This window comes from Phytophthora sojae, assembly GCF_000149755.1.
Source record: "Phytophthora sojae unplaced genomic scaffold PHYSOscaffold_15, whole genome shotgun sequence".
Lineage (NCBI taxonomy): Eukaryota > Oomycota > Peronosporomycetes > Peronosporales > Peronosporaceae > Phytophthora > Phytophthora sojae.
The window spans coordinates 1081885-1109825 of record NW_009258129.1 but is presented as its reverse complement, the minus strand read 5'-3'; the positions used below and the strand labels follow the sequence as shown (position 1 = coordinate 1109825).

Sequence of the window (27941 nt, the reverse complement as noted above, 5' to 3'; positions counted from 1 at the left end):
AACAGAAACCCACCTTGCGTCAAGGCTGATTGGGAATTCGAGGTTGCGAGGAGCGTGTCGGACGCCGCGAGTGACTCGTCGCGCGACGGAACAGAGTCGACGCGCCGAGGGATATGCATCCTTCAGAACTGCCGACTCGCGCAGGTGAACGTGCTAGTAGTCGGCCAAGCCGGGGACGACGCAGATCGGACCCGGGGCGACGTCGCGGCGATGAACAGGGCTGGAGTGAATTCGTTGATGTCATATTGCTGGGATCGCGGCAGAATGGGATCTGCCTACGGGCTAGAGCTCATGCTCGACGCTGTGCCGCGAGACCCCCGTTTGTGAGCACGTACGCTGTACGTCTTGAGACGGGCTGCACGCCTTGTCAATTTTCGGTCAAGGACGTTTCCAAGTTGAGGCCTGTGTGCGCTATGATCAATGGGGCGGCCCCGTCAAACGAGCCCGCCGACTGCAGCGACGAGATGCCGCTAGAAGCGAGCCGGGACACTAGCACTGTAAAGAGCGACGGCGTTGCGTACTCGAAGGTCAGGGACAAGCACGCCGAGACGGTTCGCGTCGTGGTAGACTTGGCGCTCTCCTTTCGGTTCGCGCGCGACCGAGATCCGCGGTGTACGTCAAGGGTGATAATCGCCGTCGGAAAACTACCACACCAGTGCGCCGAGCCCAAGCGACGGACGCTACAGATCGGACCGCGTGCGCAGATGCGGCGCGTCAGGTTGTGCACCAAAGCGCAAGGCAGGCCAAACGAATCGCGTCGCGAGACGAGTAACTCGCTTTACCATCTGTCTTTCGACTTCCGCACCTCCAAGCAAAACCCCGTTGAAGAGTTTCCGTCACACGCCGCGACGTGTTTGGCGGTGTCAACGAACGGACCGTTTGACTCCACCGATACGTGTTTACTGGAGCACCGCCTGACACTCGCTCTGGACGATGATGCTTCCGAAGGGGAGAAGTCCTTGGAGCTGCATGCCGGTCGAGCTTCCCGACATGGCTGCGCGCGCCGCGAGTCCGACGTGACCTGGAGAGGCTGTACCGACGGACTGGATCTCAACTGCGGAAAGTGGCGGTGCGACTTCTCGCGACAGCACGCTGGTCGTTACCGTCTTGCGGCCATTTCGCGCGAGGACGTGGGGCGGCTGAGCCGAGCCCTGGTGGGTGAGCGCCTTTAGTGGCGCGGTGGAAGTTGGCAGGGTGGCTGCCGACAGGTGGTTAGGCGGAGAGCCTCGACTCTGGGAATGGCCGGAGCGAGGGGTTGGGTGAGGAAAGTGTGGAGGACCAGCCTGTTGCTGAAGATGAGACGGCAAAGGGCCGTCTCATAAAAGATGTGAAGAAGTGGAAAGAAACGAAGGAAAAGAGCAAGGCCTACGTGTTGGAGTTACGGCTACAGCGGCTACGAGCAACGACAACGTGTGGCACTAGGGCCCCTCAATGGGGTCCATGTCAGTGAACGCGACGAGGGACGTCGCCACTTGGTCTGAGGGCGGCGCGCTTGGGCGTCGCTGTCCGAGGCCTCGGACTGGAACTGCGCTGTGACCTGGCGCGTTCAATCGACAGCAGCAGCCGAGACGAAGGCAAAGACGATGGAGTCGAGACCGAACTGGGAGGCCTGCACACGTGACGCGTTGATTCCTCGGCTCCGCTGTACCGCGGTCGGCGGACACCCGCTGAAGCTGGCGGCGGAGTAGACGCCGGACCTGGACGGTGCGTCGGAGCCCGATGAGTATCCGCGGTTAACGAGGTCTTAGCCTCAGGACCGGAACGGGGGCGGCAGAACGCACGCAGACACCCGTACTCGACGTAGTGGAGGCGAGACAGGAGCAGCGGGAGCCGCCGCTCGGCTTGACTCCGCAGGCCACAGCGTTTATCTCCACCGCGACGGAAGCTTCACGTCGACGGATCAGGCCGTAGGTGTCAATGTGCCCGCCTACGGACGTGACGACACCGGCAAGACGTTCTGGAAGTCCATCGCGTACGTGCTACGCCATCTACCAACCTCGACGCGCTTCCCGAAGCACCCGTCCTCAAACCGCGTCATGCTCGTCGCGGTCCTGGATGGCCACGTCGTGCTCGTCCTCCAGCTCGATTACGTGAGCGCTGGAACGGTGGACTTGAGCGCTCGCGGCATCTCGCCGCTACCCCCACACGCGACGTATTCCCAGCTGCGCGAGACGTGGCCTGAAACTCGCCGATTCCTCCAAGTCGCGGATACGCGTCGCGCCCCGCCGGAGTTCTTTGGCGTGGATCACAAGGAACGCGTTATTGCGCCGAAGGTCTACTAACATCGGCTCGTTAAACGCTGCGCCGACTCGGCTTCCGCACGGCTCTGCGTGGGCGCATTACGGATAAGGGTGAGATGCCCAACAAGGGTAGTGCGTCGCCGTCCGAGCGCGACGGACCTGGTCTCTCTCGGTGACGGCGGTGTTGCACTTTTTTTTGGAGAGCCGAAGCTTGACGCACTTGGTCCCTCGCGATGCTGGAAGCGTCGTGCGCTTGCTCGACGACCGCCAGGGCTTGATGCGCGCGGTCTCGCTCGGCAAAAGCTACGCCGCGTTGCTGCTCTGCAGCTACGAAGGATTACTGCGCTTGATCGCATTCCGCCACGGTAGCGCCGAGTCGCGATTGGACCGGGGAGAGGCAGCTTGGGCTACCGCGAGCTGATCGGACGGATCAGGGAGGCGAGACCGATGTGCTCTGCTTGCATAGACGACGATGTCAGCGCAGCCTCGAGGTTGCCCGTGTCGGGCCCGCTCTCCTCGACGCAGAAGTCCTCAGCGCGAACCATGATGCTGGAATGGCAACGAAGCGGACGGAGACGACAAAGAATTCGACAAATCGAGATGCGGCCAACACGCGGGGCAGGTTCTGCAATGACACACCCACCTGGGGAGTGCGCGTGCGTGGCAGCGGGATGGATGTGGTGTAGTGCCCAGCGAGGAAGCGGGCACGTCGGCGTCGGTGAAAGAAGGCGCCGAGACGAATGCTGATGGATGCGGATGATGAACTCGACGCAGTTGATGAAACGCGACGCGATTGATGGGGGCGACGCGCGGCAGAGGTCGACGGAAAGTCGACGCGGGTGATGGGCCGCGAGACACAGCGACAGAGTCCAACTCGACGCGTAATCATCCGACGAGTCGACCAGCGCCCCGTCTCTGCAAAACGCGTCGACCCTAATCCCCGCCGAGCAAGACGCGCCGAGTATGACGCGCCGACCAAAACGCGTCGAGGTAAGATCTTGATTACGCCACGCAAATCAGGTTGAAGGACGGCAGTGCAAGCACGACAGAAGTAGGGATAGGCACAGAACGATCGGCTTAGCAAGCAGTAGTACGGAGTAGCCAGTAGCTAGGGCATAGGATAGGGTAAGGACTCAGTCCCGAAATTTCTCTGAACCACAAAGACCTCCCGTCTTCTCCGAGGTTCCAGGGGAACCACCAAGCGCCGGCAAGTAGAGCCGCCTCGATATCGCGGCCCCCCGTCGTTTGCTGGTTCGGGTGCTCACCCCCCCACAGACCCGTGCTGGAACAAAGGCACGTTGAACGTATACCGTTTAGGTGGGCGCCCGATAACGCGCTGCCTAGGCGAAGGACCGCACCGGCCTGATAACCGCCGTGCACAAGACCCCCCGTGTAGGCCCGATAACGCCGCACGCCCGACGGGAACGCCGAGGAAACGCCGGCCCGATAACGCCGCACGCCCAAGGCTCGACGCCCTACGACAAGGAACAAGCGTCAACGCAAAAACCCCCAACTCCGAAGCCAGCGAAGACTTGGGCCTGTATTTCGAAGATACGCTACTCCAACAACCGGGAATAATTTGCTCGGCGCAACCGCTATCCAGACGCGCCGAGTTTGTGCGAGATCGCATTCGCGAGATTTCTCCGAGGGCGCTACTCCACACTTCAGCTGGCGAGATTCGAACGCCACCACGCGCTCGCGCCCCTCGGCGTCTGCTTGCAGCAGGGCACAGCCGATGGCAAAGTCCGAGGCGTCATAGACGACACTAAACGGACGAGCGGGGTCTGGCAAAGCCAGAATAGGCGCATGAAGGAGACTGTCCTTAATTGCCGCAAACGCATCTTGATGCTCGGTGTCCCAACACCACTCCGCATCCTTCTTTAGGAGATTGGAGAGTGGCCGAGCCATCTCAGCGTAGTTCTCGCTGTACTTGTGCAAGTAATTGGCCAAGCCAAGCCACTTGCGAAGATCCTTCTGGTTCTTGGGAACCGGCCAGTCAACAATGACCTTGACCTTGACCGGGTCGGCCCTCTGGCCACGCTTCCCGATGAAGCACCCTAAGAAGGGGATCTCTTCCGCTCCGAAGATGCATTTGTCAATGTTGGCGTACAGCTTGTTTTAACGCATGCATTCGAGCACAGCACGCAGGTGCTCCGCATGGTTCTCCATATCAGTCTTTCCGTGCTCCGCACGACTGTGGACAAAGATGTCATCGAAGTACGTTTGCGCGTACGCCCGATGGGGCCTGAAGAGCTGCGTCACAAGACGATTAAACGTCGCGGGTGGGGTCGAAAGCCCTTGGGGCATCACCAACCACTCCCAGAGCATGCCGCTCGGAGTACTCACCGCAGGGAGAGGAATGTCGCTCGTCCTCATGAGCAATTGGTAATATCCATCAACCAAGTCGAGCGCACTGTACATCGTACATCCTGTCATGTTGTTCTGAAGAACATCCTTCCGAGGAATCGGCGTCTGCGTCGGAATGGTAGCGGTATTCAGCTTGTTGAAAGCATGCACGATACGCCACTTGCCATTCGGCTTTGACACAGAACGTCGGCGTAGAGTGTGGAGACTTACTCTCACGCACCATGCCCGCCTCATGCTTCGCACGGAAGAACGCGTCAATGACGTCACACTGTAGGGCCACTGCCTCGTCACGCAGTACTTCGTTCCCGGAACGAGATCGATTTCGTGTCGAATACCTCGATCCGGAGGTAGCCCCGAGGGCGGCTCCTTCGAGACCACGTCCTGGTAATCCTTTACCACTTGATACAGGGGATCCGACGGGTCCTTCAGGATCGCCGATCCGCTCCGCGCATTCAGCGCCTTCTTGATGTCTTCCAGGATAGCTTCATCCAGAAGCGAGGACGAGTTCAACTCTTCTTCGGGTCGTATGACCACTACCTCAGCCAAATCTCCAGCCTTCAAAGCTTCGCCGAACTCGGCCAAGAACATCTCGTCCAGCTCCAGGAGAGCAGACAGTGAGGGCAGGTGAGGCGGGGCGGGTGAACGCCTTTTCCGCCCAGGTGTATAGTGTGCGAATGTTCCGGGAGAACAAAGTCCCTTAGAACTTCTCAGGCGGATACCCCAGAAGATGTCCACCCGAGATGGCGTGTGTTCCTTGTGACAATCCCTCTCGGGTCGTTTGTCTTCGAACCAAGGAGCTCGGCCGAGTTGGTGAGTTGTTGTACACAGTTGGGTTTCCGAGCGGGGTGCGATACGTACTTCCAAACGTAGGCCCTACGACTCTGGACGATAACCACAAATACAGAGTTATACACAAATACAAATATCCGTCACTTATTCTTTCGGACCCTCGGACGGTGGGTCACTACTCCAGTCAACTAACGAGCCGTATCCAGGGTACTGGTCAACCCTGGGCGACTTCAAACGCGCACCACTCCCAAATGTACTGAGAGAAAAAATAACCAATATCAATACCCTACCACACAATAGGCTTCCGGCCAAGTCCCAGGCGGCGCTATTCACTCCGCCCGAGATGTAATCGATAATATGAAATGCAGGACCTCGCTCTGGGCGGGAATACGGCTGCAACTAGGAAATGAAATAGGCGGATCACCCTGAGACGCCTGTACGCCCGTCCCTTTACCTAACTTGGCGTACTTACTTCAGGGAGAGATCCAACCACGGTCGTACCTAGCCGCGGTGCCCGGTCGTCCTGCGCTTCCCGCTCTTCTTGGCGGCTTGCGGGTTTCAGGGGAAAACGAACTCTGTTTATCTTTTACTCTGTGGCTATATTCCTGCAATTTAGACATGCATTCTGCTTTTCACTTGATTTCACTATACCGCGGTTAACGTTGACATCCCGGCCGAGCCAAAATCCAGTGTAGAGTCGTGGGTACAAATCACCTCCTTCAACGTTCCACGGGATCTTTGCCCATCCTTGGTCGGTCTGCCAGGTCGGTCGGAAACATCTTGACTTGAGTATAACTTGATCGTATCTCCCAGACTTACACCCGGCCAGAGTCACAAAATGAGTTAGCGACTCGGCCAGGGTCGCTGGTCGATATGCATCCTGGGCGAGTCTTCGCCGGGTCCCAGATCCTTGTACTTGTCCCGCAATCCACATTGTCCGGGCGCACCATTTCAGTCAATCAGCATGTGCCCAGACGAAAACCCAATTTTCCATCGTGTCACAAGTCGTCGAGGTTGATACCTCCGTCGACGTCGCCCGTCAGTCCATTCACGAGTGTATAGAGCTGCTCGCTCTCGCGTGGAGCCTCACCGCTCGACACGCCCTTCTCGACTCGTGAGATCGCAGACGCCTTGCGCCTCGCAGCCAGCGCTTTGCGGCGCTGCCTCCTCTTAATGGACACCGTCCTCCCTGAAGAGCTCCGTGATTTCGCGTGCGTCTTGACGCCAGGTGTCACCACCTCGTTCAGCTCCAGGGGAGCTCCAGTGTCTTTACTGACACTCAGTGAAGAGCTGCACGATCCGCAGCCTCCACTTAGTGGATTACGTGCCACTCCACCATCTTCATCCGGGCAAAGCCCCTTGTTCTTCAGCATCGTGCCGACCGCGCCGTCTCTGGCACGCAGCAGGGCGTCGCCCTCAGACGCACGCCCGCTCAGCGGAATTCGTGCCGCTCCACCTGCCGTCCGCGAGCCACGCTCGGAACGCTCGTTCTTGACACACTCAGTGTCCACCAACTCGGAAACTCCGATGTCCAGCGCATTGGCTGACTCGGTCCAGTGCTCGCGCCAGAAGCGCTTCCTAGCAGAGGTGGGTTCATGACTCGCCAATGCTCCGCCAGGAGAGAAATGCGTAGCACCAAGGATCTTCGACCTCCAATCGATACAAGGCTCGTGGCGTTCCAGCCACGCCATACCAAGGATGAGATCATATCTCGAATCGAGGTCTAAGACCAGACAGCGTTCCACGCTATCAAAAGCCAAAAACTTCACGCCCAGGTCCACAGGGACCTTAGGCATCGTGACACGAGCACCCGTCGCGAGACGAACAGTGACGATGTCACTCCCGCGCGCTACCAGCGCCTCAGCATAAAGCTGACTTCCGTCCATCGTAGAACGCCGGGCGTAGTTACCCGACGCTCCCGAATCGATCAAAATCGTCCATGGCTTGGTGAAGCCCTTCACCCCAGCTTGGACAACTAGCAAGGCCGGCTTGCATACACGTTCCGTGTTAGAGAGTACGGCTCTCTTCGGGGCTAAGTCCTGTCGACCTCCACCTCGCCGAGGCTCAATAGAGCTTAGTTATTCCCCAGTAGGCTACTGGGACTTCTCGTTTCCCCGAGACAAACCAGAGCCCTGGCCCGAACTCGAAGAGCGGCTTGACGAAGCCTGGCGCTGATGGCGCAGCGGACACCCAGCACAAAGGTGACGGGTGTCACCACAGATGAAGCATATGCGGATACTGCGACGCTGCTCAGCAGCACGAAGCTCGGCTTCTTCGTCTTCAGCATAGCTGAGGTCCATGGGTTCCGGACCACTCGACGCGCTAGCGTAAGACGCATTCCATCCAAGTCTCGACGACTTAAAGTTGTGCTCCGCAGTCAATGCGACGCTCACAGCCTCTTCAAAAGAGCTCGGGTGGGTTCGGAGCAGGCAACGCCAGTGCGAAGGCCCTCCATGAACACCGTAACGGTGACTACTTCCGGCAGTGGGTCCGTAGACATGCCAGCAATGAGAGTTCTCAACTCTTGGACATAGTCCACCAACTCCTTCTTGCTCTGCCGAGTAGCCAGGAAGCGTGAGCGCACGCGATACGCCTCGTTAGGCGGAGCGAACACTCGAGACAATTGCTGTTTCAGCTAGTCCCACGTCGGGAAGGCCACCTCGACCGACGTCCCGGACGTTAGTGCCCACTCGCCCACCGAGCTTCGAGATAGCTAGAGCCACGCGCTGCGACTCCGTCCGGAGTAGAGCTGAGCTCATAGCCATCTCAATCTCACGGGTCCAAAGCATCAAGCTTTCACCCTCCTTGCCTTCGAAGGTCTTCACGCTCAACATGAGCGGCTTGGGTCTTGTTCCCGCGTCGAATGACGAAGCGGGCGCTTGGGGCGCCGCGGCCGTTGCCATCATCTGCTGGAGGTGCTCTAGCAGAGCATTCTCGTAGCTTAAAAACGCCTCGAGACGCGCGTTCACCGCGTCGGGGCCTTGCTGCGCAAGTTGCGTCACGCCCTCGGGGCCCAGCAAGGACATAAGCTTTTTAAGCGCATCCTGCTGGTTCGGGGGCAAGTGAGCGAACTGCTCCATTCTCCACAGAGGGTCAGTCTGTACAGACTCAGGTGTCGGATTGACTACAAGTGCTACCAAGTGCAGCGGAGCTGCCGTAGCTTTAGCATCAGAGGAAGACGTAACAGACTCACAGAGTCTCAGCTTAATATAGTCCGTTCTAATACCAGTGAGGCGAGGCCGATGAAACCTTTGTCGCCCAGGGGTGTTCGTATAGCGCAGCCCAAGACTGTTCCCGAGGGGTAGACCCAGAGAATCGACTTGAGAGTCAACAGCAAGAAGATAGACCCAGAGATTCGCAGCCGCAAAGCTTTAAACCCTGAGAATCACACTCCTTGGTTGGCGTGGGTACCTTGTGTAATCCCTGTCGGCTCGTTTGTCTTCGACGGAACGGCACTCCACCGGTTGTAAATGTAGCCTCGAAGAAGTGCGGGAGCGCACGTCTACTTCAGAACGCACCTCCACACCAAAAGGCAAACCCAGAGAATCAGATCCCCTGAAACCCAGAATATCACGAATTCAGGGTCCAGGATTTCAGTCAACTCTGGGACTTGGAACTCAGAAGACACCTTACCCAAATGCCCTCCTAGCTCGATAAAACCAACAAATACAGAGTATACAAACACTACAACTAGCCGTCACTTATTCTTTTGGACCCTTGGACGGTGGGTCACACACACACTAGGCTCACTCGAGTCTGAAATTCAGGGGCCTAGCTCCCCTGAGACTCACACAAACGCGCACCACCTCCAATAAAGGAGGAAAATACAACCACTATCAGTTACCTTCCCTTCACACAAGCAGTCAATACAAAATCCTGGAGGCGACTGCCTAGCACCCCAGAATACCCTCTGGAATAATATGAAATGGGCTACCACGAGCACAGCAAGTGACCCAACTAGGATATGGAATAGATGGATCACCCCAGGAAGCTCAAGGCCGTCGCTGGTCACCACCTAACTGGACTTGAGTTTAATGGAGCCCACACAGACGGCTGTCCTTCGCCGTTGATGTGCCCTTAGCGTCCCGCGGTCGTAGTCTCGGGTCCTCCGGATTTCCGTCGGCAGGCTTGGCCAAAGTCACTTGCGCAGTACAGGGTAAAAGGAACTCTGTTTGGCTTTTATCAGCTACTTCTCTCTCTCTCTATATATATATATATATATATATCTTCTTCGGGCAAATATCTTCTGTTCACTATGCTTGGGGTCAAAATGTCTTGTCTTGAGTATACCTTGGGATCAGCGGTCCAATCTTGCGATCGGCTTGCGAATCCATTGTCGCACGGCGTCGAAAGTGCCAATTGTGGGTCCTTAGACTTGGTTTAGTATGGTGCAGGACTCCCTCTCGACTCCTCGAAAGTATCCAGTCTGTGCATCCACAACGGTTCTTCAAGGTCACGCATCACTTTGATTGCAGACTGACTGCGAACCGACTCGAATCCCTGAGAATCAGGTGACACTCAGGGTCATCTTCTGAAATCCTGGGAATTCTGAGGAATCTTGGGGAACTGTAGGGATTCTTGGGTGTTGGCTTGGGAAACACTTCAGTTCAGTATAGAGAGTCTGGATTTATGGTCCAAACCCAGAGAATCATCTTTCAACTCTGGGTCACCTGCACTCAGGGAGGTGAACTCTGCGTCATCGTGCGGCACTCTGGGTAACAAGTCTGCTGCAGTGCAGACTCGTGTGTATCTCCTCAAAGCCACACGTTTAGCGGGTTTAGCGGCCTCCTGCGCATGATCATGGTAGTAGTGGGTTGATTCTCAGGGTAAGTTGATCCTCTGGGGCACTCTGAGCCACAGCAAGATGAGGTGTATCTGGGATACATTCTCCAGAGACACTTTCCGCCAGACTTTAGGCACTCATCGTAAGGGAAAGTCCGCGGCTGGACTGAGTGTTCTCTGAAATTCTGGGCGTGCACTCCCAGGATTCACACTTCCAGCCAGTTGGGCCCATCTGCGGCAGACGCTGGATTCATCCCGAGAAATCACTTCTCTCCCACAGTCGCCATCCATGTCACACGGGTACAGCCGCGCCGTATCCAAGTCATTCACCAATCAGCATCCGATACAAACTCCAGGTCACAGAGGTGACGGCACATCGTCGGCAATTTTCTGGGGACCGCCTCGTGTCACCAGAACGTACGAGTCCGTACACCTTACGGACTCCAAGAGTCAACCCTTAACTCTGAACTGTGTGAATCTCAAACTGAATGTATTTCCCTTTATTGCGGCAAAGCCGCCTACGGTGTAAATGTATCCGGTTCACTATCTAGCAAAGTGAACCCTAGTCATATGCATAATCAGTGGCTCTGAAGCCATGCACTGATTCTCCTACTGATTTAGGTTAGACAGTGTGTACCCACTTCGTAGCCCTTCGGGTAACTCTCGTGTAACCCCGTTACAGTACAAGTGTAGATACGAAGAAGAAGGGCATGAAGGGCGAGAAGGCTGCTCAACCACCGTTCGATGGCAAGGACTTCGAGGTGTGGTTCGAGCGCATGAAGGTGGAGCTGGAACGCAAGGGCGTGTGGAAGTACTGTGAGAAGGACATCGAGGAGCCGGAGGAGTCGAAGCAGGACGAGCACGACGCGTGGAAGAAGGACTCTGCGCGCGCGAAGGAGCTACTCTACGACGGAATGACGGACAAGATAATGAAAACTGTGAAGTTTGAGCCGACTGCGTTCCGTGTAGTGGAGAGATTGAAGCAGAGATTCGTCGGAAAAACGTATTTCAAGTATGCAGCTGAAATGACACAGTTGAGGAAGCTCCGACTCCCGGAGAACGGCAACATGTCTGATCAATTGGGCGAAATGCGAAGATTTATTGATCGAATTGCTCTATTGTGTAAACCTCTGGATGAGTATGAGAAGCCTGCTATTTTGATCAGCACACTGCCTGACGCCTATGATAACGTGGTGGAAACATTTTTGCCAAGTCACGTGCCTCGAAATGTAAATGACCCTCCCAACTGTGATCAATTGGAGCATGCGTTGGAACTCGCGTATGATCGACGCCAAGGACGAAAGCTGGACGAAGGCAGTGAAGACCAAGCTTTGTTTGGAGGATCTGGTAGAGGTCGGGGCCGAGGTCGTGGTCGGGGCCGTGGCTCTGATCGTGGCCGTGGTGGTCGCAGTGGAGGACGTGGTCGAGGGCGTAGTTTTGGTCGTGGTGGTGGCCGAGGAAGCAGCCCAGGATCTGGACGTGGTCACGGAGGACAAGGTACCAGTAGAGAGAGATGTTTTCATTGTGGAGAGCAATCGCACCAAGTGCTGGACTGCCCACGCTTAGGCAGACATCCGCCAAGTGGTGCTCGTGGATCAGAGCCTCCTCAGAAGCAAGCCAAGGTAGAAGGAGCGCAGGGAAAACGAGCTGCTAAGAACCAGTATACTGGAGATGAGAGTGATGAATCGGCATACGTGGTTACTGCTCTCATCAAGCAGCCTCCCAACGTGCAGATGTTTGCGAGCAAGTGCTGGTACTTGGACTCGGGAGCCACAAGTCATTTGGCTAACCTGAAAATTGATTTTATTTCGTTCACGGCCATGAGTGCATTGGTGCGAGTTGGTGGTGAAATCTGGTTGACTGTAGCTGGAATTGGTACTGTGAAAAAGGAGATCCAGACTACAAGTGGGCGGCGGACGTTAGTACTGCGTGGAGTACGTTATGTACCAGAGCTGCAATGCAGTTTATTCTCAGTGCGTCGACAAACCGCACGAACCCTGCCTGCTGATGAGAAGGTTCGAGTTCACTTTGACGACGATGAATTCGCAAAGGTGAAGTTTGAACAAGGAAGTGCGAAGGCACATGTTGGCAGAACCAATCTTTATTGCTTGGAGCTGGAGAGTCCTGTGGATTCTGCATTGGTTGTCGCCACTGATGGAGACCACAAGGTGCAGCTGTGGCACACGCACCTTGGTCACCCAGGACGGACAGTATTCAACGCACTATTTCGCCATGCAGACTGGCCGCTGTTAGCTGTGGATTTGAGAGTCGGGCGAGGCTTCAACTGTGAAGCATGTGTAATAGGCAAGATGGCGAGAAAGAGTTTTCACTCGGTGCCGAGTTCGACTCGAGACTGGCTAGTTGGAGAACGAGCACACGTGGATGTTTGGGGACCGTATCCAGTGGTTTCGTACTCGGGCATGCGCTACTTTGCTCTCTTCGTCTACGAGGCTTCTCGCTTCTCGACACTGTTCCTGATGAAAGAGCGCACCGACGTCTACGCAAAGTTCCAGTTCTACTATGAGCGAGTAAAAACACAATTGAAAATCCGAATGAAGGGGCTTCGTTGTGATAATGCTCGCGAACTACTGGCGCTCGGTGAGAAGTGCAAACGCAACTACGGAAAGGAGTGCTCGCTGACTGTGAAGCATATCCCAGAGCAAAACGGGGTTGCTGAACGAATGATTCGCACGGTGACTGAGAGGATGAGGTGCTTGCTGGAGCATTTCGGACTGCCCAAGCAGAAGTGGGCGGAGGCCGCTGTCACTGCAGCGTACTGTGTGAACATCGTGCCGAACAAGAGAAAAGGAATGCAAGTCCCGTATGCAGTGTGGTTCAGAGAGACACCTGCATATTCGAGACTTCGGACGTTCGGTTGTGCTGTGTTAGCGTACGTTGACAAAGTTGAGCGTAAGAAAATGGATTCACGAGCAAACGAAGCTGTATTCGTTGGTTATTCTCGTGAGCGGAGAGGCTACCGGTTGCTGGACAGCAAGACGAACAAGGCGTTCTACAGCCACAGCCGTCTTCTTTGAAGATAAACCTGGTCGAATCCTGTTGAAGGATGGTACAGAGGCGCAAACAGTCCCCACGTCGGAGTACTTGGACATTGATGCTACGACGATGCAGAATATCCCGGCCTTGCTGGAGCAAGCGCAAGCTGAGGAGAGACATAAGTCAGAGTGCAGAAAAGGTGGGGCTAGTGAAGGAGCAGTGCAAGCTGAGGCTGCTAGTGAAGGTCATGCACAGCAGATTGATGGTGCCCCAAGTGAGACCGCACCGTCGCGAAAAAGAGCGCGTGCGAATGGAATCTCAGCTTCGCGCAAACGAGCCCGCACTGTTGAAAAAGTGAAACCAAGTGCAGAAGCAGCACGGATGAGTGAGGAGAATGCGCCTCGTCGGAAGAAGAGAAAAAGAGGGAAAAGAAAGAAACGAAGTTGTGAACGGTGTGATACACAAAATGCAGAGTCTGATGGTCCGGGCATTGGGCAGTGTGTGACACCGGCTGTGGAGCAAGATGATAAGGAGGCAGAAGTGCAGCAGTCTTCGACTCGTTCGCCTGGTGGGATGACGACCGCTAGCAACGAGAAGCTGGATGCTGATGGTGACTCGCCGATGGGGGACCTAACCGTCTCTGAGCAGCGAGATGACTCTCGCAGTGAGGCACCGAAGACTGGCTGCAGAGAATACCGGACGAAGAGTGGCAGAGTGTCGAAGCCACCCCGGTGGCTTGATGACACCATTCATCTTGCGTACAGAGACTGAATTAGGAAGAAGCGGTCAGCTGGTTCATCAAGCTGGGAGGTGAAACGTGATGAAATGCAGTTTGAAATTGCAAAAGAGAAAGCAATGGATTGGTGGCAGGACTTCTGTTGTCTTTCAAATAGTGTGATTGATGAGCCAGAGACCCTGGATGATGTAATGAATAGCGACTACGCAGAGGAGTGGCGTTCAGCAGCGGATACCGAGTACCATGCCTTAATGAAAAATGGTACGTGGAAGCTGGTCCCTCACCAGAAAGGTATGAAGGTGCTCGGAAACCGGTGGATATTTCGCGTGAAGTATATACCTAATGGGGAAATTGAGCGGTTCAAAGCCCGACTGGTGGTCAAGGGCTTTATGCAGGTTTATGGCGTTGACTACCTTGAAGTATACTCACCTGTGGTCCGCCTAGAGACTCTGCAGATGCTGCTGACGCTGGCTGCAATCTGGGACTACGAAGTCGACCAGATGGAGGTGACGACCGCGTTCTTGAATGGCCCTATTGATGGTGAAGTTTACATGGAGCAACCAAATGGGTATGAGGAAGCAGGAAAAGAGGACTGGGTTTGCAAACTGGATAAAAGCCTGGATGGCTTAAAGCAAGCCCCCCGTGTTTGGTTCCGCCTGCTCAAAGACCACCTAGAGAAGCAAGGCTGCAAAAGTGGTCGACGGTGAGTTGGTATTCATCTCCATCTACGTGGATGATTTGATTCTCTTCGCCCCGAACAAGATGCTGATAAAGGAGCTGAAGCAGATGCATCATGTGCGTTTTGAGATGAAGGACCTGGGGCCGATTCACTACATTCTGGGCTGGGAGATATCGCGCAATAGAAAGGAGCGGACAATTTTCATCAACCAGCTCAAGTATGCAGACAAAGTATTACATCGATTTGGCATGGAAAGATGCAATGGCTGCAAAGTGCCAAGCACCCCTGCCTTAAAGTTGTCGAAGGTCATGTGTCCGACCCACGAGAGAGGAGAAGGAGTTGGTGAGTGGAAAGCCGTACCGGGCTGTATTTGGCAGCCTAGTGTACTTAATGTTGGGCACACGCCCTGATTTGGCTTACCTGGTCCGTAAGTGCAGTCAATTTCTCGAAAACCCTGGGATTTTGCACTGGCGCGCAGCAAAGCGTGGGTTGCGTTACTTAAGGGAGACGCAGGAGAAGGAGTTGGTGAGTGGAAAGCCGTACCGGGCTGTATTTGGCAGCCTAGTGTACTTAATGTTGGGCACACGCCCTGATTTGGCTTACCTGGTCCGTAAGTGCAGTCAATTTCTCGAAAACCCTGGGATTTTGCACTGGCGCGCAGCAAAGCGTGGGTTGGACCCACGACTGGGGGCTACAATTTGGAGGAGTGCAATGGAATGAGCAGGAATTGGATGACCATCTAAAAGCTTTTGCAGATGCAGACTTTGCGAACCGAGTGGACGATCGGAAGTCTATTGCTGGGTTCATCCAGTTCTGTGGCAGCACAATTTCATGGGCAAGTCAGACAGAACGGACGGTCGCATTCCACACGACAGAAGCTGAGTACATGGCACTCAGTCGTCTTGTCCAAGATGTCATCCACCTGCGGCAGATGTTGAAAGAGCTGAAGATGAAGCAGAACAACCCCTCTGATGTATTTGTGGATAACGAGAGTGCTCGATAGCTGGCAAACAACCCTGAATTTCACAGCCGGACAAAACACATTGATGTGTGGCATCATTTTGTCCGCGAACGTGTTGAGCTGGACGAGATAACTGTGAAACGAGTGGCTGGGGATGACAATGTGGCTGATGAATTCACAAAGCCACTGCCTCGTGTGAAGTTTGAGCAGCATCGAGCAAGCATGGGATTGATTTCCCAAGGGGAATACGAGACTACCACGAACTCGTGCAACGTTGACAACCAGTAGGTGGGGCTGTTGTGAATTACTGGTCCTCACCTGTTGCTCGTGTTGCAGTGTAGCTTTTGCTCTACAGTAAGTTGAAGTGCAGATACACAAAAGGCTCAGGAGCTGGGAAAGGAGAGAGAAAAGTAAAGAGGGGAAACCACAAAAAACACGAAAAATACAACGAGAGCAGCAAGTTGCTTTACTCCCCCGCAGCGCGTTCACCTTCTCTTCCTCCTTCATTGTGCGGTGTGAGTTACAGACGCACGCAAAACCGTCAAGTTACAAGCCAAGTCCTGCAGCTCCCCCATATTCATTTCAGACTGGTTTGGCGACTTGGCAAGAAACATTTACCAGTTCTGGGCCATATGTATGGTCTACGTCAACCACATCTGAGCATTTGCCACCTCCAACCGAGCCCGTCCCCATCAGACGCCAAATTGGCCGTCCCCCCTGGCCACGGCGGCCCTCGACATGCAATTTTTGTTAGAATAGTTCCTGGCAAGAGGCTACCTGCGTGTCTATACGAATATTACATCTTTTACGACTGAAGTACTTCTCAAAAGGTCGGTAATGTTGAAATGGAGGCTGGTTGTTGCCACCGATACCATGTAGTTGTTTCCTGGACCTTGCTTATATCGCAAGATCTACAAACATCTACGTCACAAAGCGATATAATTGATGACTCACATAGTATGTATTCGAATGCCACTCTGTAGGTGTTTCTGGTTTTGTGGGTAGAACAACCAGGCTCGCGTAACGAAACCACTTTCGAGCTCTCCCGGAATCTATCTTGATTTCTCAACAGCGTTTTCCGTGTTAATAATTTAGAATTCATCGGCTTGGAAGCACCTGCTAACTATTAGCACTTGGTGCCACCAACGCAACATGGTCACTATGTGCTACTCTCCATATATCAAAATGGAGATTTCCATTGAGTTATATATAGCCCACATGTGTAGTTTGGATCATCCCTTGACTTAGTTCGTGCTCGGCACTTGTCGCTTCGCGCTTGTCCTGTTCAGGCGTCAATAAGTCTTGGGCCTCGCTGCTGTCATCCTGTACAAGCAACCCCCTACTAGCTACAATGGACGGAAAGGCAACTTGGCTGAGTAGGCGTTCGTGTTAACCGGATAAGCTCACGACCACTGCTCAAGTATAAGCGTATCGCCACAAATTCGGGCTTAGGGAATGTAAGCACTGCAGTTCGAACCTCATACAGCCCCCCTGGCCTGCTGTAGGTCGGTTACGCACTACTTCATACTAACCCCGAAGTACTTCATACTAACCTCAAAGTGCTGGATTCAGAATAACTCGCGCGAGTTAATTTGATATTTACTCTTGATCTGATTAAATCTGATACCTAAAATGATTGGCCATATACGGCTGACTATCATTCGAGAATTCCCCCTCCCTTCCCCCTTTTCCGAATGAAGAGGCGGGTGTGTGTGTGAATCGCACTGAGAAGGAGAAGCTTGCGCTTCTTAGGCGCTGGAAAGTAGATAACCCAGATTGGACTCAAGAAGAAGCCGCTGTCGAGCTTGAGGTCAAGGAATCGACTTTGAGAGGCTGGGTGAAACGCTACTGGGATGTTTGTGACAAAGAGGTTGGCTCAGATCGCAAGCGCAACGAAGGCGGAGGACGAAAACACAAGATGAAGCCGGACGAATGGAGAGTAATCGAATACCTTCATGAGCTTATGGAGGACAACGGGACGTTTGACGATGTGATGTTTTATTGCCGGAGCCTGGAAGAGTTCAACTCGGATTTTGATATTCCAGAGTCCCAAGCAACATGGGTAAAACGGTTTATCCAACGCTACGCAGCACGTGTACCCCCTGACGATGGCGGTGTACCCTCTACTGACGGCGGTGCAACCTCTGGTGGTGGCGGTGTAACCCGTGGCGATGACAGTGAGCACGAGGAGAATGGAGGTGCTGGAGGCGTAACCCCTGGTGTCGACAGTGAGCGTGGTCAAAATGATGGAGTAACCACTAGTGATGATGGTGTAACCCCTCGTGATGGCGGCGTAACCCCTGGTGTCGACAGTGAGCGTGGTCAAAATGATGGAGTAACCCCCGGTGACGGCGCTGTACCCTTCGATGGCTGTGGAGATGAAGACAGCGATGAAGACAGCTACGATAGCGCTGGATCGGATGAAAGCGATAGCTATGGATTGTAACGAGTCCGAAGAGAGCGAGTATGAGGTGCCTACAGCTGCTAAGAAGACTTCTTTGCCTCGGAGGCAGTCTGCTACCAGGTCGCGGAAGCAGAAGCCAATATTGGAGTGGACGTGTGGTGATGATACGTGCTGAATCTATCGCGAGGACCTGGACAGCCTAATGCCGCATCAGACTTTGACAGAGTCCGCCGTTGATTATTTTGTGCATGGTTTCATGCCTCGGGAGAAGCCATTCCGTGAAAAGAACAAAGGAGAAAGCTGCAAGGGACGAGCGCCTCGCTGGTCACATAGGGAAATTTGACTGGGTATCGTACCGGTTTGTTATTCTTCCAGTCAACGGTAATAGTCACTGGAGCTTTCTTGCGGTTGAGAATCCCCTGCAGGGGGGCGTCATTCGGCTGTATCACGTTAATTCTGCTACAGAAGCGCATGACACGGCAAACGTGTTTTCTTTGATGCAGTGGTGGTTGGCGAAAGAGCGGGTCCCAGAAACAGCTCCGGTGGGGTCGGTTAAATGGAGTTTTCACGCCTCCCCTACCAAGCCTCAGCAGCAAAACTCTGTTGATTGTGGAATTTATCTGCTCTACTTCATCGAAAAGATATCCACAGCGATTATGAAAGATCGCCCGCATACGCTACGTGGATCAATGGATAAGTTGCGCTCCGACAAATTCAATATCGAAAACTACCGTGCGCTTCTACATCAGCGTATTATCCGCGCGGCCAACGTAGCAAATAAGAAGAGTAAAATCCTATAAATATAAGTACCATGGCATCCTAATTACATTTCTTGCGCAGGTGTTACATGTACCTACGCGCGCATGCTCTCAATAATATTGTTGTCTCGCTCAGAGCGAGTCGCTCTAGCTTTTGACCAGTCCATTTCCCAGAGCGAGTCGCTCTGTATGTAGCTACCGACCTGTCCATTTCCCAATCGTCGATCGTGCTATGGTTGCTCGTGCCCGTTTGGTGTGGTTGCTGTTGTACAAATCTGAGGTTGTTATCGTCCTTTACTCGTGGGTGATCATCATCGACAGCTGCTTGCCGTGTCCTTCCGCCTTCTTCTGCACGCTCTAAGAGCGTGTTCGCTACTAGCGAATCGCTAGGTAGCTGGAGATGGAGATGGACTCTCATCAACTCTATTTCTTGTCTTTTGATTGGTCAAAATAGTTTAGTTCACAACGTGACAACTGGAGAATTACCCCGTCTCCTTCTCCAGCTCCCAGAGGTGAAGAAGGAGAAAGTAGCTGGAGATTGAGGCAGTTCAGCCGCACACACAATGGACGAAGAGGAAGCTGTACTGGTTGCTACATGCTCAGCTGTCGCACAGGTTGCAGTCCTCCTATCAGGAGAATCCGACGATGCGCCGCGAGGCCCTAAGGAACAGATTCGTACCGTGACCTCATGCTACAGTCAGCCGCGTATGCAAGTTGGATTGGAATCTTCGCTGCACCAAGCCGACTTTCCTACGGGTTGCTGGTTTACTACGAGATCAAGGTGTTCTGTTTGCTGCTGCCAAAGTACGGCAGCATAGCTTTGAGAAGAAAGTTGCAGCCGCGCTTTACTTTTTACAAAATCAATTAGAAATCCTACACGTTATCATAGATGGCCTTGTACTTTACCTTTGACTTGCACTGGTGGGGTTTCACCTCGAGCCCCGAGACTAGATACGTTTCTGCGGAGACTAACATCCAGGCGGCGGCAAGCTGTTTCGCGCTTCTGGTGCCCTGAAAACGATGCTTGAGCGTGTCAAAACGAGCCCGCTGCAGAGCATCAGCTGCTGCAGTCGTCCACGCAAAGGAGGGTTGCTTCGTAGCGATAGACGTTTCACCAGTATTGGTCTTTTTCTTCTGATTCCGTTTGAGTAGTGGCCGGTGTCGCATACACAGTCTGGGAAAGAGCAACATCAGAGGCAGGTATGTCCAAACTGGCAGCAGTCAGCACGAGGTCGCCACTGGCTGACGGGAACGGAGGCGCAGCTCTCGGGGCAGCTTGGTCCATCTTGCCACGCGTCCGGTGTCTCGGGCACAGTGTTCTCGGCCGACGAAGAAACAGCAAAGTAAAGCGAGTCGTTGCAGTTGCACTGTGATTGGCTAATGTTACCTAGATGCGCTCTGTTGTAGCGAACAAGCTGGAGATGGAGATGCACCAACTCCCTGCACCAACTCCCTGCAGATATCCATCTCCAGCTGCGTAGCGAACACGCTCTAAGAGTTAGACACATACACGCCGCCCTCCAGGAAGTCCCTGGTATTGAGCATCGTGAACAAGTCGGAAAAACCGGTGGGCTTCAATGGAGCGATGGGGCAGAAGCAGCCATCCTGTTGCAGTCGGCGCACGTTCCGACAACAGGTAGGAGCAGTCGCTACCAGTGAGTCGACCAAGTGCAGTTTACAGTAGTTCTCTTCAACCTAAATTGATAGGCATCGTCTTCGAACCCGGAAAAGCTTCGAGCTGATATCAGTGGCACTAAAGTTGTTGTGGACAGCTTCAAGAGTACCTCTACGAAGCTCTGGTTCCCGAGAAGTGCGACGTCAAGCTTTCCTTGAACCTTCATCTGACATCCCCTTCTTTCTTCGTTGTACCGCTTCAGACCGTCTCGAAATGATCGATGATTTCGTTATGGCCTACCGTAACATGTGTTGAGTCAACACGTGCGCGTTATACAGATGTAGTGTTGTAGATGATCGAGACAGTTTTTACTTTTGAAACATGGTCAATGGCCGACTCAACAGACAATGCCTTCAGCTGCATGAGGGACCCACAGCATCAAAGAGCACCTCCGGTGCCAGGAAGACCCAGGAAACCAGGACGCCAGCGATCCAGATACAGCGTCCGGCCGCCCAGCTTCTCCACAGTTGACTTCCACGTGGCTTTCCCACAGGCAGCGACGTCGATTTCGTCGATCTTGTCGCCTCCAGACATAATGTTGACCGTCACGTTCTTGGTGTCGGTGCTCTGGAAGTTGATGATCACCTGGCCGTCGCCCTTCTTGGTCAAGGACATGGTGCTGTTCTTGAACGCCTTCTGGGTCATGTTGAGCCCCAGCGTGTCCGGGTGCGTGCCGTCGTCGATCTCGCTCATGAACTGCGTCGGGCCGCAGATGGACTGGAAGTACTCGGAGATGAAACTCGAGACGCCGCTCATGTCGAAGCCCGTGACGACCCAGAAGTTGAGGCCCTGGTTCATCACCTTGTACGCGTACTCCATGGCCTTGTAGGACGTGCCGTTGTCGCTCTTGCCCGTTGTGATGAGGTCGTTGATGACGACACCGAAGGTCTTGCGCAGCTTGTCGCGCGTGGTGTAGGCCGTCTTCTCGTCGGACTGGGAGATCAGTAGCTCCATGCAGTTGCTGGTCACCGTGGCGATGTCCGTCTTGACGATGTCCGTGTCCTGGATCTTGACGCGCAGCTCGTCCTTGGTAATGCCGGGGTTCTGCTCCCTCAAGGCCTCGACGGTCGACCACGTGCGCTCCATGAGGCCTTGCAGGTCGTGGCCGCACGTCGAGTTGGACCTGAGAGCGTCCTTGAGGTATCCGATCTCGCCCTTGGTGATCTCCCAACTCGTAATGAGGCTGTCGTCGTGGGCCAGAACCTGGGACAGAATGAACTGCGAAGTGGCCATGATGCGGTCCGCCAGCCACCATTGGCGGGTTGTTTTTCCGCCCATACACAGCTTGATCGTAATAGGCAGTTCAACCACCACAGCGTTCGACTGATAGAGCAGCGCCATGATCTTGTCTTGAGACGCCTCGGGGTCCGCAGCTTCAATGGAGCGGATGTAGCGGTTAAGTGCCCGGAGCTCACCCACAATCATGCAGGAGCACATGACGGCGGTCCGCACGCCCTTGGCCATTTCCGAGAACTTGCCGAACCAGTTGTCCATGACGCCGTTGATGCCGACGTTGAACACGGAGCCGACCTTGTACAGCACCTCGCGTCCGCAGTCGTCGTACTGGCGGATGCACTCCATGCCGCACTCCACCGGGTACTCAATGGGGCATTCGGCCCAGCACGTGTTGGCCTTCTCGTTGCGGTCGTAGTTCGAGGGGCATTTCTTCATAACGTGCGCCTCACGCCAGCATGCGCTGTCGCCTTGGACGGAGCGAGGTCCCACCCAGTTGCGGTACACCGGCACGACGGAGCTCTTAGCAGTGAGGGGCGTTGCAAGCTCGTATGATGCGCCGGAGCCAACGGTGACGGTAGCCGAAGAATTCGAAGATACACTCGACGACACTGAGACGGAGACGTCTGCCACCGAAGACTCACGGGACGACCGCAATGTCCTTGCAGAGCCGAAGGACGGCCGTGACGATCCAGGCGACAGCATCTTGAAGGCTTCAGCAAATGAGACGGAACCAGAACCCGATGCAGAGGCCGAGGCAGACAGCGCCTCGATGATCTCAGCAACAGACCCGGAGGGTCATTACTTTCTACGAGCCCTGGGGAGAGCCGGGCTCCTGGGCTCTTGGGTGAACCCAAAAAGTCGCGAGCTCGGGCTCCTGGGCTCTTGAGTTCAATAGGTTAAGTGAAAGGAGCCCTCCAGAACTGTGAGCCCTCATTAAGGGCTCCCCCCTCACCTGTGTTAACTATCTCGCTGATGATTGGCCGTCATTGAAGTATCTCCAGGTTCTAACCTGAAAAGGCATAGGAAAGAGGGCTCCTCCTTGAGGGGAAGGAAGGACGATCGGCGACGCTGGGGTGACCTCGGAGCGGCTGTACACATATGAGCGGCGCGAGATCTTCTAGTGTGGTGATCTTTGAGCTCGATCTTCTAGCGTGGCGCATCGATCACGCGAAGTTGCTCGCCTTAAGTCTAGGTAAAATTGACCAATCAGATATTACTATGAAAAGCCCGTCATAGATTTGAAGCTAAATCTGGGGACGAACCAGGGCTCCTTGATCTCGTACTTACCACGAGGGAGCCCATTTTGTGCGACTTTTGGCTCTCGTATTAGGGGGAGCCCACTTTTGAAGTTGACGGGCTCGGGCTCGTAGAAGGTGTGATGCAGTCATTACTTTACAGTTAGCCAGGTTTCATTCATCCCAGGATACACGTCGTGCACTATATCGCGCACTTTTGACTGGCTGGTACTGTACGAGCTTGTTGAGTGCCCCGCCGTCTTGCTCTCACTTCTCATTTTGCGAAGCTCCCAATAGCTGTACCAATAATCTCCCAGGGCAGTAGCTATGTTTGCCCAACGCATTGTGTTGCTGGCTGTCATTTTCCTTCTCTGGGAGATCAATGCTGCCGTAGCCCGCCGACAAGCCGACCAAGTCACCGACGCGAACCCGAACCTCCGCGCAGCCGATCAGAACCAAGCTGCGTTGGAGCGGCTGCTGTGGTCCTACGACTCGAGAGACGAAGAGAGGAGATGGGGCTGGTCTGCAAAAGAGCTCGACGAACTTTTCCAGAAGCTAGACATTGCGACTGGAAGGCTTGACGACAGCAGCTCCGCCGCCTCAAGTGGTTCACAGTCATTGCGAAGTACAGAAAAGCGAAGAAGGCAAACTTCTGGTATCCGGATGACTTCATTTACGCGAAGTTGCGGGAGACACACTCGGAAGCAGATATAGCGGTGCTTTGCCAACAACTCATGAACACCTCGAAGGCGAAGAAGGTCGCGAAGACCCTGCAGCATCACCTGTTTCAGGCATGGAATAACCGAGGTATGAGGTTGGAAGACGTCGCAGACCTGTTGGGCGTTCTTGTTTCGACGACGAACTCCGTGCGATCTGGCATTCTGGTGGACTATCAGCTGAAACTTACCGGAGAGGCCGTCAACCGCGTTCGTCATGGATAAAAAGACAACAGTAGAACAGCTCCAACGTATTACAGTACTGCCCCATCAGCATTACGTGAACAAGCTAAGCCGCGCCATGATCATGGCCCATGAAGCAATGTTTACGAGTTTGTGATAATTTGCAATTATTCGTAATATAACTACATGTATTATTGTGCCTTGCATGCCTTCTGTCTAAACAACGACGTAATTCGTTGTTTTAGCAAATCACGGTGATTAACCCATCATTGAGTTAGGAGGCTAACTCGTCGATTTAAGATAGAATAGCTGCTAAGACAACGAGTTAACGTTGAGTTATGCTCACTTTCGTTGAATGGCTGGAGTAAATCCGACAATACTACGGCCCTGACATTCTAATTCTAACTCACTCGCTTTGTCTGATTGCTTTCTAGTCGATGATTGACATGCGTTGGCGATCTATCGTACTGAACTACATCTACAATATTGAAGAACATCCCTGTTTTTATATCGAGGAGCTGCAGGCAGCTTTAAAGTCAGCGTTTCTTGCACATCCAAACATTTCTAGTAGAAATTTTCTACTGCTACTATATGCCGTGCTCTGAAATTCGAGCCTGGTTTAACGCGCAAGGCCACGACGAAGAGAGCGAAGAAGAAACGTCCCCGCCGAAATCGGTGCTTACTATTATGCAAGGAGTTGGCGCCATTCTATTGGGACCTTGTCAGTTTGTTTTCTTGCAGCGACAACCGATTTATTCTTGCAGTGGCAACCGCTCCGTTCTTGCTCTGCGTTGTGCTTGGTACTGGCGGTTGATTAGCTTAACTTTAACTTAGAGTTAGGCTGCGAGATATGAACACCGGGAAGGATTTGCTCGTTGGTTTAGAGCCCTTACTCGCATGCCAAAGTTCGTGCAAAGCACAATACGAAGTAGTACAGTGCTACATATATTACGCAGTACTTCGAACTAACCTCGGATCTTCTTTTGTGGGTCACGAGTAAGCAGAGAAGATGGGAGCTCTCCACGACAAAGTTGGTGAAAGCGTTCGTTGTCGACACGCAACGGAATACAAATCTACGGGCTTGTGTATTCACATGTCAATGAGTGATCGCGAAGCCTACCGAATGCCCGACAGTTTTATGCTGCACAATCCGCCACCGACTCATTTACTGCCATCTTCCAAGAAACGCACTCCGCCTACCGACTTGCTGTCCGCCAGGGCCCAAAACCTTTCCAGCGCAGGCCCCGTTCCGCCACCCGTGACTTTTCGACCGCTGTTTCCCAGAGAAGGAAAATGACAGCCAGCAACACAATGCGTTGGGCAAACATAGCTGCTGCCCTGGGAGATTCTTGGTACAGCTATTGGGAGCTTCGCAAAATGAGAAGTGAGAGCAAGACGGCGGGGCACTCAACAAGCTCGTACAGTACCAGCCAGTCAAAAGTGCGCGATATAGTGCACGACGTGTATCCTGGGATGAATGAAACCTGGCTAACTGTAAAGTAATGACTGCATCACACCTTCTACGAGCCCGAGCCCGTCAACTTCAAAAGTGGGCTCCCCCTAATACGAGAGCCAAAAGTCGCACAAAATGGGCTCCCTCGTGGTAAGTACGAGATCAAGGAGCCCTGGTTCGTCCCCAGATTTAGCTTCAAATCTATGACGGGCTTTTCATAGTAATATCTGATTGGTCAATTTTACCTAGACTTAAGGCGAGCAACTTCGCGTGATCGATGCGCCACGCTAGAAGATCGAGCTCAAAGATCACCACACTAGAAGATCTCGCGCCGCTCATATGTGTACAGCCGCTCCGAGGTCACCCCAGCGTCGCCGATCGTCCTTCCTTCCCCTCAAGGAGGAGCCCTCTTTCCTATGCCTTTTCAGGTTAGAACCTGGAGATACTTCAATGACGGCCAATCATCAGCGAGATAGTTAACACAGGTGAGGGGGGAGCCCTTAATGAGGGCTCACAGTTCTGGAGGGCTCCTTTCACTTAACCTATTGAACTCAAGAGCCCAGGAGCCCGAGCTCGCGACTTTTTGGGTTCACCCAAGAGCCCAGGAGCCCGGCTCTCCCCAGGGCTCGTAGAAAGTAATGACCCTCCGGGTCTGTTGCTGAGATCATCGAGGCGCTGTCTGCCTCGGCCTCTGCATCGGGTTCTGGTTCCGTCTCATTTGCTGAAGCCTTCAAGATGCTGTCGCCTGGATCGTCACGGCCGTCCTTCGGCTCTGCAAGGACATTGCGGTCGTCCCGTGAGTCTTCGGTGGCAGACGTCTCCGTCTCAGTGTCGTCGAGTGTATCTTCGAATTCTTCGGCTACCGTCACCGTTGGCTCCGGCGCATCATACGAGCTTGCAACGCCCCTCACTGCTAAGAGCTCCGTCGTGCCGGTGTACCGCAACTGGGTGGGACCTCGCTCCGTCCAAGGCGACAGCGCATGCTGGCGTGAGGCGCACGTTATGAAGAAATGCCCCTCGAACTACGACCGCAACGAGAAGGCCAACACGTGCTGGGCCGAATGCCCCATTGAGTACCCGGTGGAGTGCGGCATGGAGTGCATCCGCCAGTACGACGACTGCGGACGCGAGGTGCTGTACAAGGTCGGCTCCGTGTTCAACGTCGGCATCAACGGCGTCATGGACAACTGGTTCGGCAAGTTCTCGGAAATGGCCAAGGGCGTGCGGACCGCCGTCATGTGCTCCTGCATGATTGTGGGTGAGCTCCGGGCACTTAACCGCTACATCCGCTCCATTGAAGCTGCGGACCCCGAGGCGTCTCAAGACAAGATCATGGCGCTGCTCTATCAGTCGAACGCTGTGGTGGTTGAACTGCCTATTACGATCAAGCTGTGTATGGGCGGAAAAACAACCCGCCAATGGTGGCTGGCGGACCGCATCATGGCCACTTCGCAGTTCATTCTGTCCCAGGTTCTGGCCCACGACGACAGCCTCATTACGAGTTGGGAGATCACCAAGGGCGAGATCGGATACCTCAAGGACGCTCTCAGGTCCAACTCGACGTGCGGCCACGACCTGCAAGGCCTCATGGAGCGCACGTGGTCGACCGTCGAGGCCTTGAGGGAGCAGAACCCCGGCATTACCAAGGACGAGCTGCGCGTCAAGATCCAGGACACGGACATCGTCAAGACGGACATCGCCACGGTGACCAGCAACTGCATGGAGCTACTGATCTCCCAGTCCGACGAGAAGACGGCCTACACCACGCGCGACAAGCTGCGCAAGACCTTCGGTGTCGTCATCAACGACCTCATCACAACGGGCAAGAGCGACAACGGCACGTCCTACAAGGCCATGGAGTACGCGTACAAGGTGATGAACCAGGGCCTCAACTTCTGGGTCGTCACGGGCTTCGACATGAGCGGCGTCTCGAGTTTCATCTCCGAGTACTTCCAGTCCATCTGCGGCCCGACGCAGTTCATGGGCGAGATCGACGACGGCACGCACCCGGACACGCTGGGGCTCAACATGACCCAGAAGGCGTTCAAGAACAGCACCATGTCCTTGACCAAGAAGGGCGACGGCCAGGTGATCATCAACTTCCAGAGCACCGACACCAAGAACGTGACGGTCAACATTATGTCTGGAGGCGACAAGATCGACGAAATCGACGTCGCTGCCTGTGGGAAAGCCACGTGGAAGTCAACTGTGGAGAAGCTGGGCGGCCGGACGCTGTATCTGGATCGCTGGCGTCCTGGTTTCCTGGGTCTTCCTGGCACCGGAGGTGCTCTTTGATGCTGTGGGTCCCTCATGCAGCTGAAGGCATTGTCTGTTGAGTCGGCCATTGACCATGTTTCAAAAGTAAAAACTGTCTCGATCATCTCGTGAGTCACACAACACTACATCTGTATAACGCGCACGTGTTGACTCAACACATGTTACGGTAGGCCATAACGAAATCATCGATCATTTCGAGACGGTCTGAAGCGGTACAACGAAGAAAGAAGGGGATGTCAGATGAAGGTTCAAGGAAAGCTTGACGTCGCACTTCTCGGGAACCAGAGCTTCGTAGAGGTACTCTTGAAGCTGTCCACAACAACTTTAGTGCCACTGATATCAGCTCGAAGCTTTTCCGGGTTCGAAGACGATGCCTATCAATTTAGGTTGAAGAGAACTACTGTAAACTGCACTTGGTCGACTCACTGGTAGCGACTGCTCCTACCTGTTGTCGGA

General features: G+C 54.1%; 5 protein-coding genes across 5 annotated transcripts; 3 read left to right on the top strand and 2 right to left on the bottom strand.

The window, feature by feature from the left end:
- Positions 1-704: 704 nt before the first annotated feature.
- PHYSODRAFT_533486 (hypothetical protein) lies at positions 705-1172 on the top strand (the record flags this gene model as incomplete). The annotated part of the gene is made up of 1 exon (XM_009540603.1): positions 705-1172. One exon carries the CDS (start codon positions 705-707, stop codon positions 1170-1172), a length of 468 nt encoding a protein of 155 aa, XP_009538898.1.
- A 16105-nt stretch (positions 1173-17277) lies between these two features.
- On the top strand, positions 17278-18677 carry PHYSODRAFT_463760 (hypothetical protein; the record flags this gene model as incomplete). The annotated part of the gene is made up of 2 exons (XM_009540602.1): positions 17278-17487; positions 18474-18677. Coding segments are annotated over 2 exons (414 nt in total), but the record flags the coding sequence as incomplete, so codon positions are not given.
- A 936-nt stretch (positions 18678-19613) lies between these two features.
- On the bottom strand, positions 19614-19793 carry PHYSODRAFT_372953 (hypothetical protein; the record flags this gene model as incomplete). The annotated part of the gene is made up of 1 exon (XM_009540601.1): positions 19614-19793. A coding segment is annotated over one exon (180 nt), but the record flags the coding sequence as incomplete, so codon positions are not given.
- Positions 19794-20763: 970 nt separating this feature from the next.
- PHYSODRAFT_342212 (hypothetical protein) lies at positions 20764-22323 on the bottom strand (the record flags this gene model as incomplete). The annotated part of the gene is made up of 1 exon (XM_009540600.1): positions 20764-22323. One exon carries the CDS (start codon positions 22321-22323, stop codon positions 20764-20766), a length of 1560 nt encoding a protein of 519 aa, XP_009538895.1.
- An 860-nt stretch (positions 22324-23183) lies between these two features.
- Positions 23184-27503, top strand: PHYSODRAFT_289210 (hypothetical protein; the record flags this gene model as incomplete). Its single annotated transcript, XM_009540599.1, has 2 exons — positions 23184-23453; positions 26127-27503. 2 exons carry the CDS (start codon positions 23184-23186, stop codon positions 27501-27503), a joined length of 1647 nt encoding a protein of 548 aa, XP_009538894.1.
- Between the last annotated feature and the right edge of the window lie 438 nt (positions 27504-27941).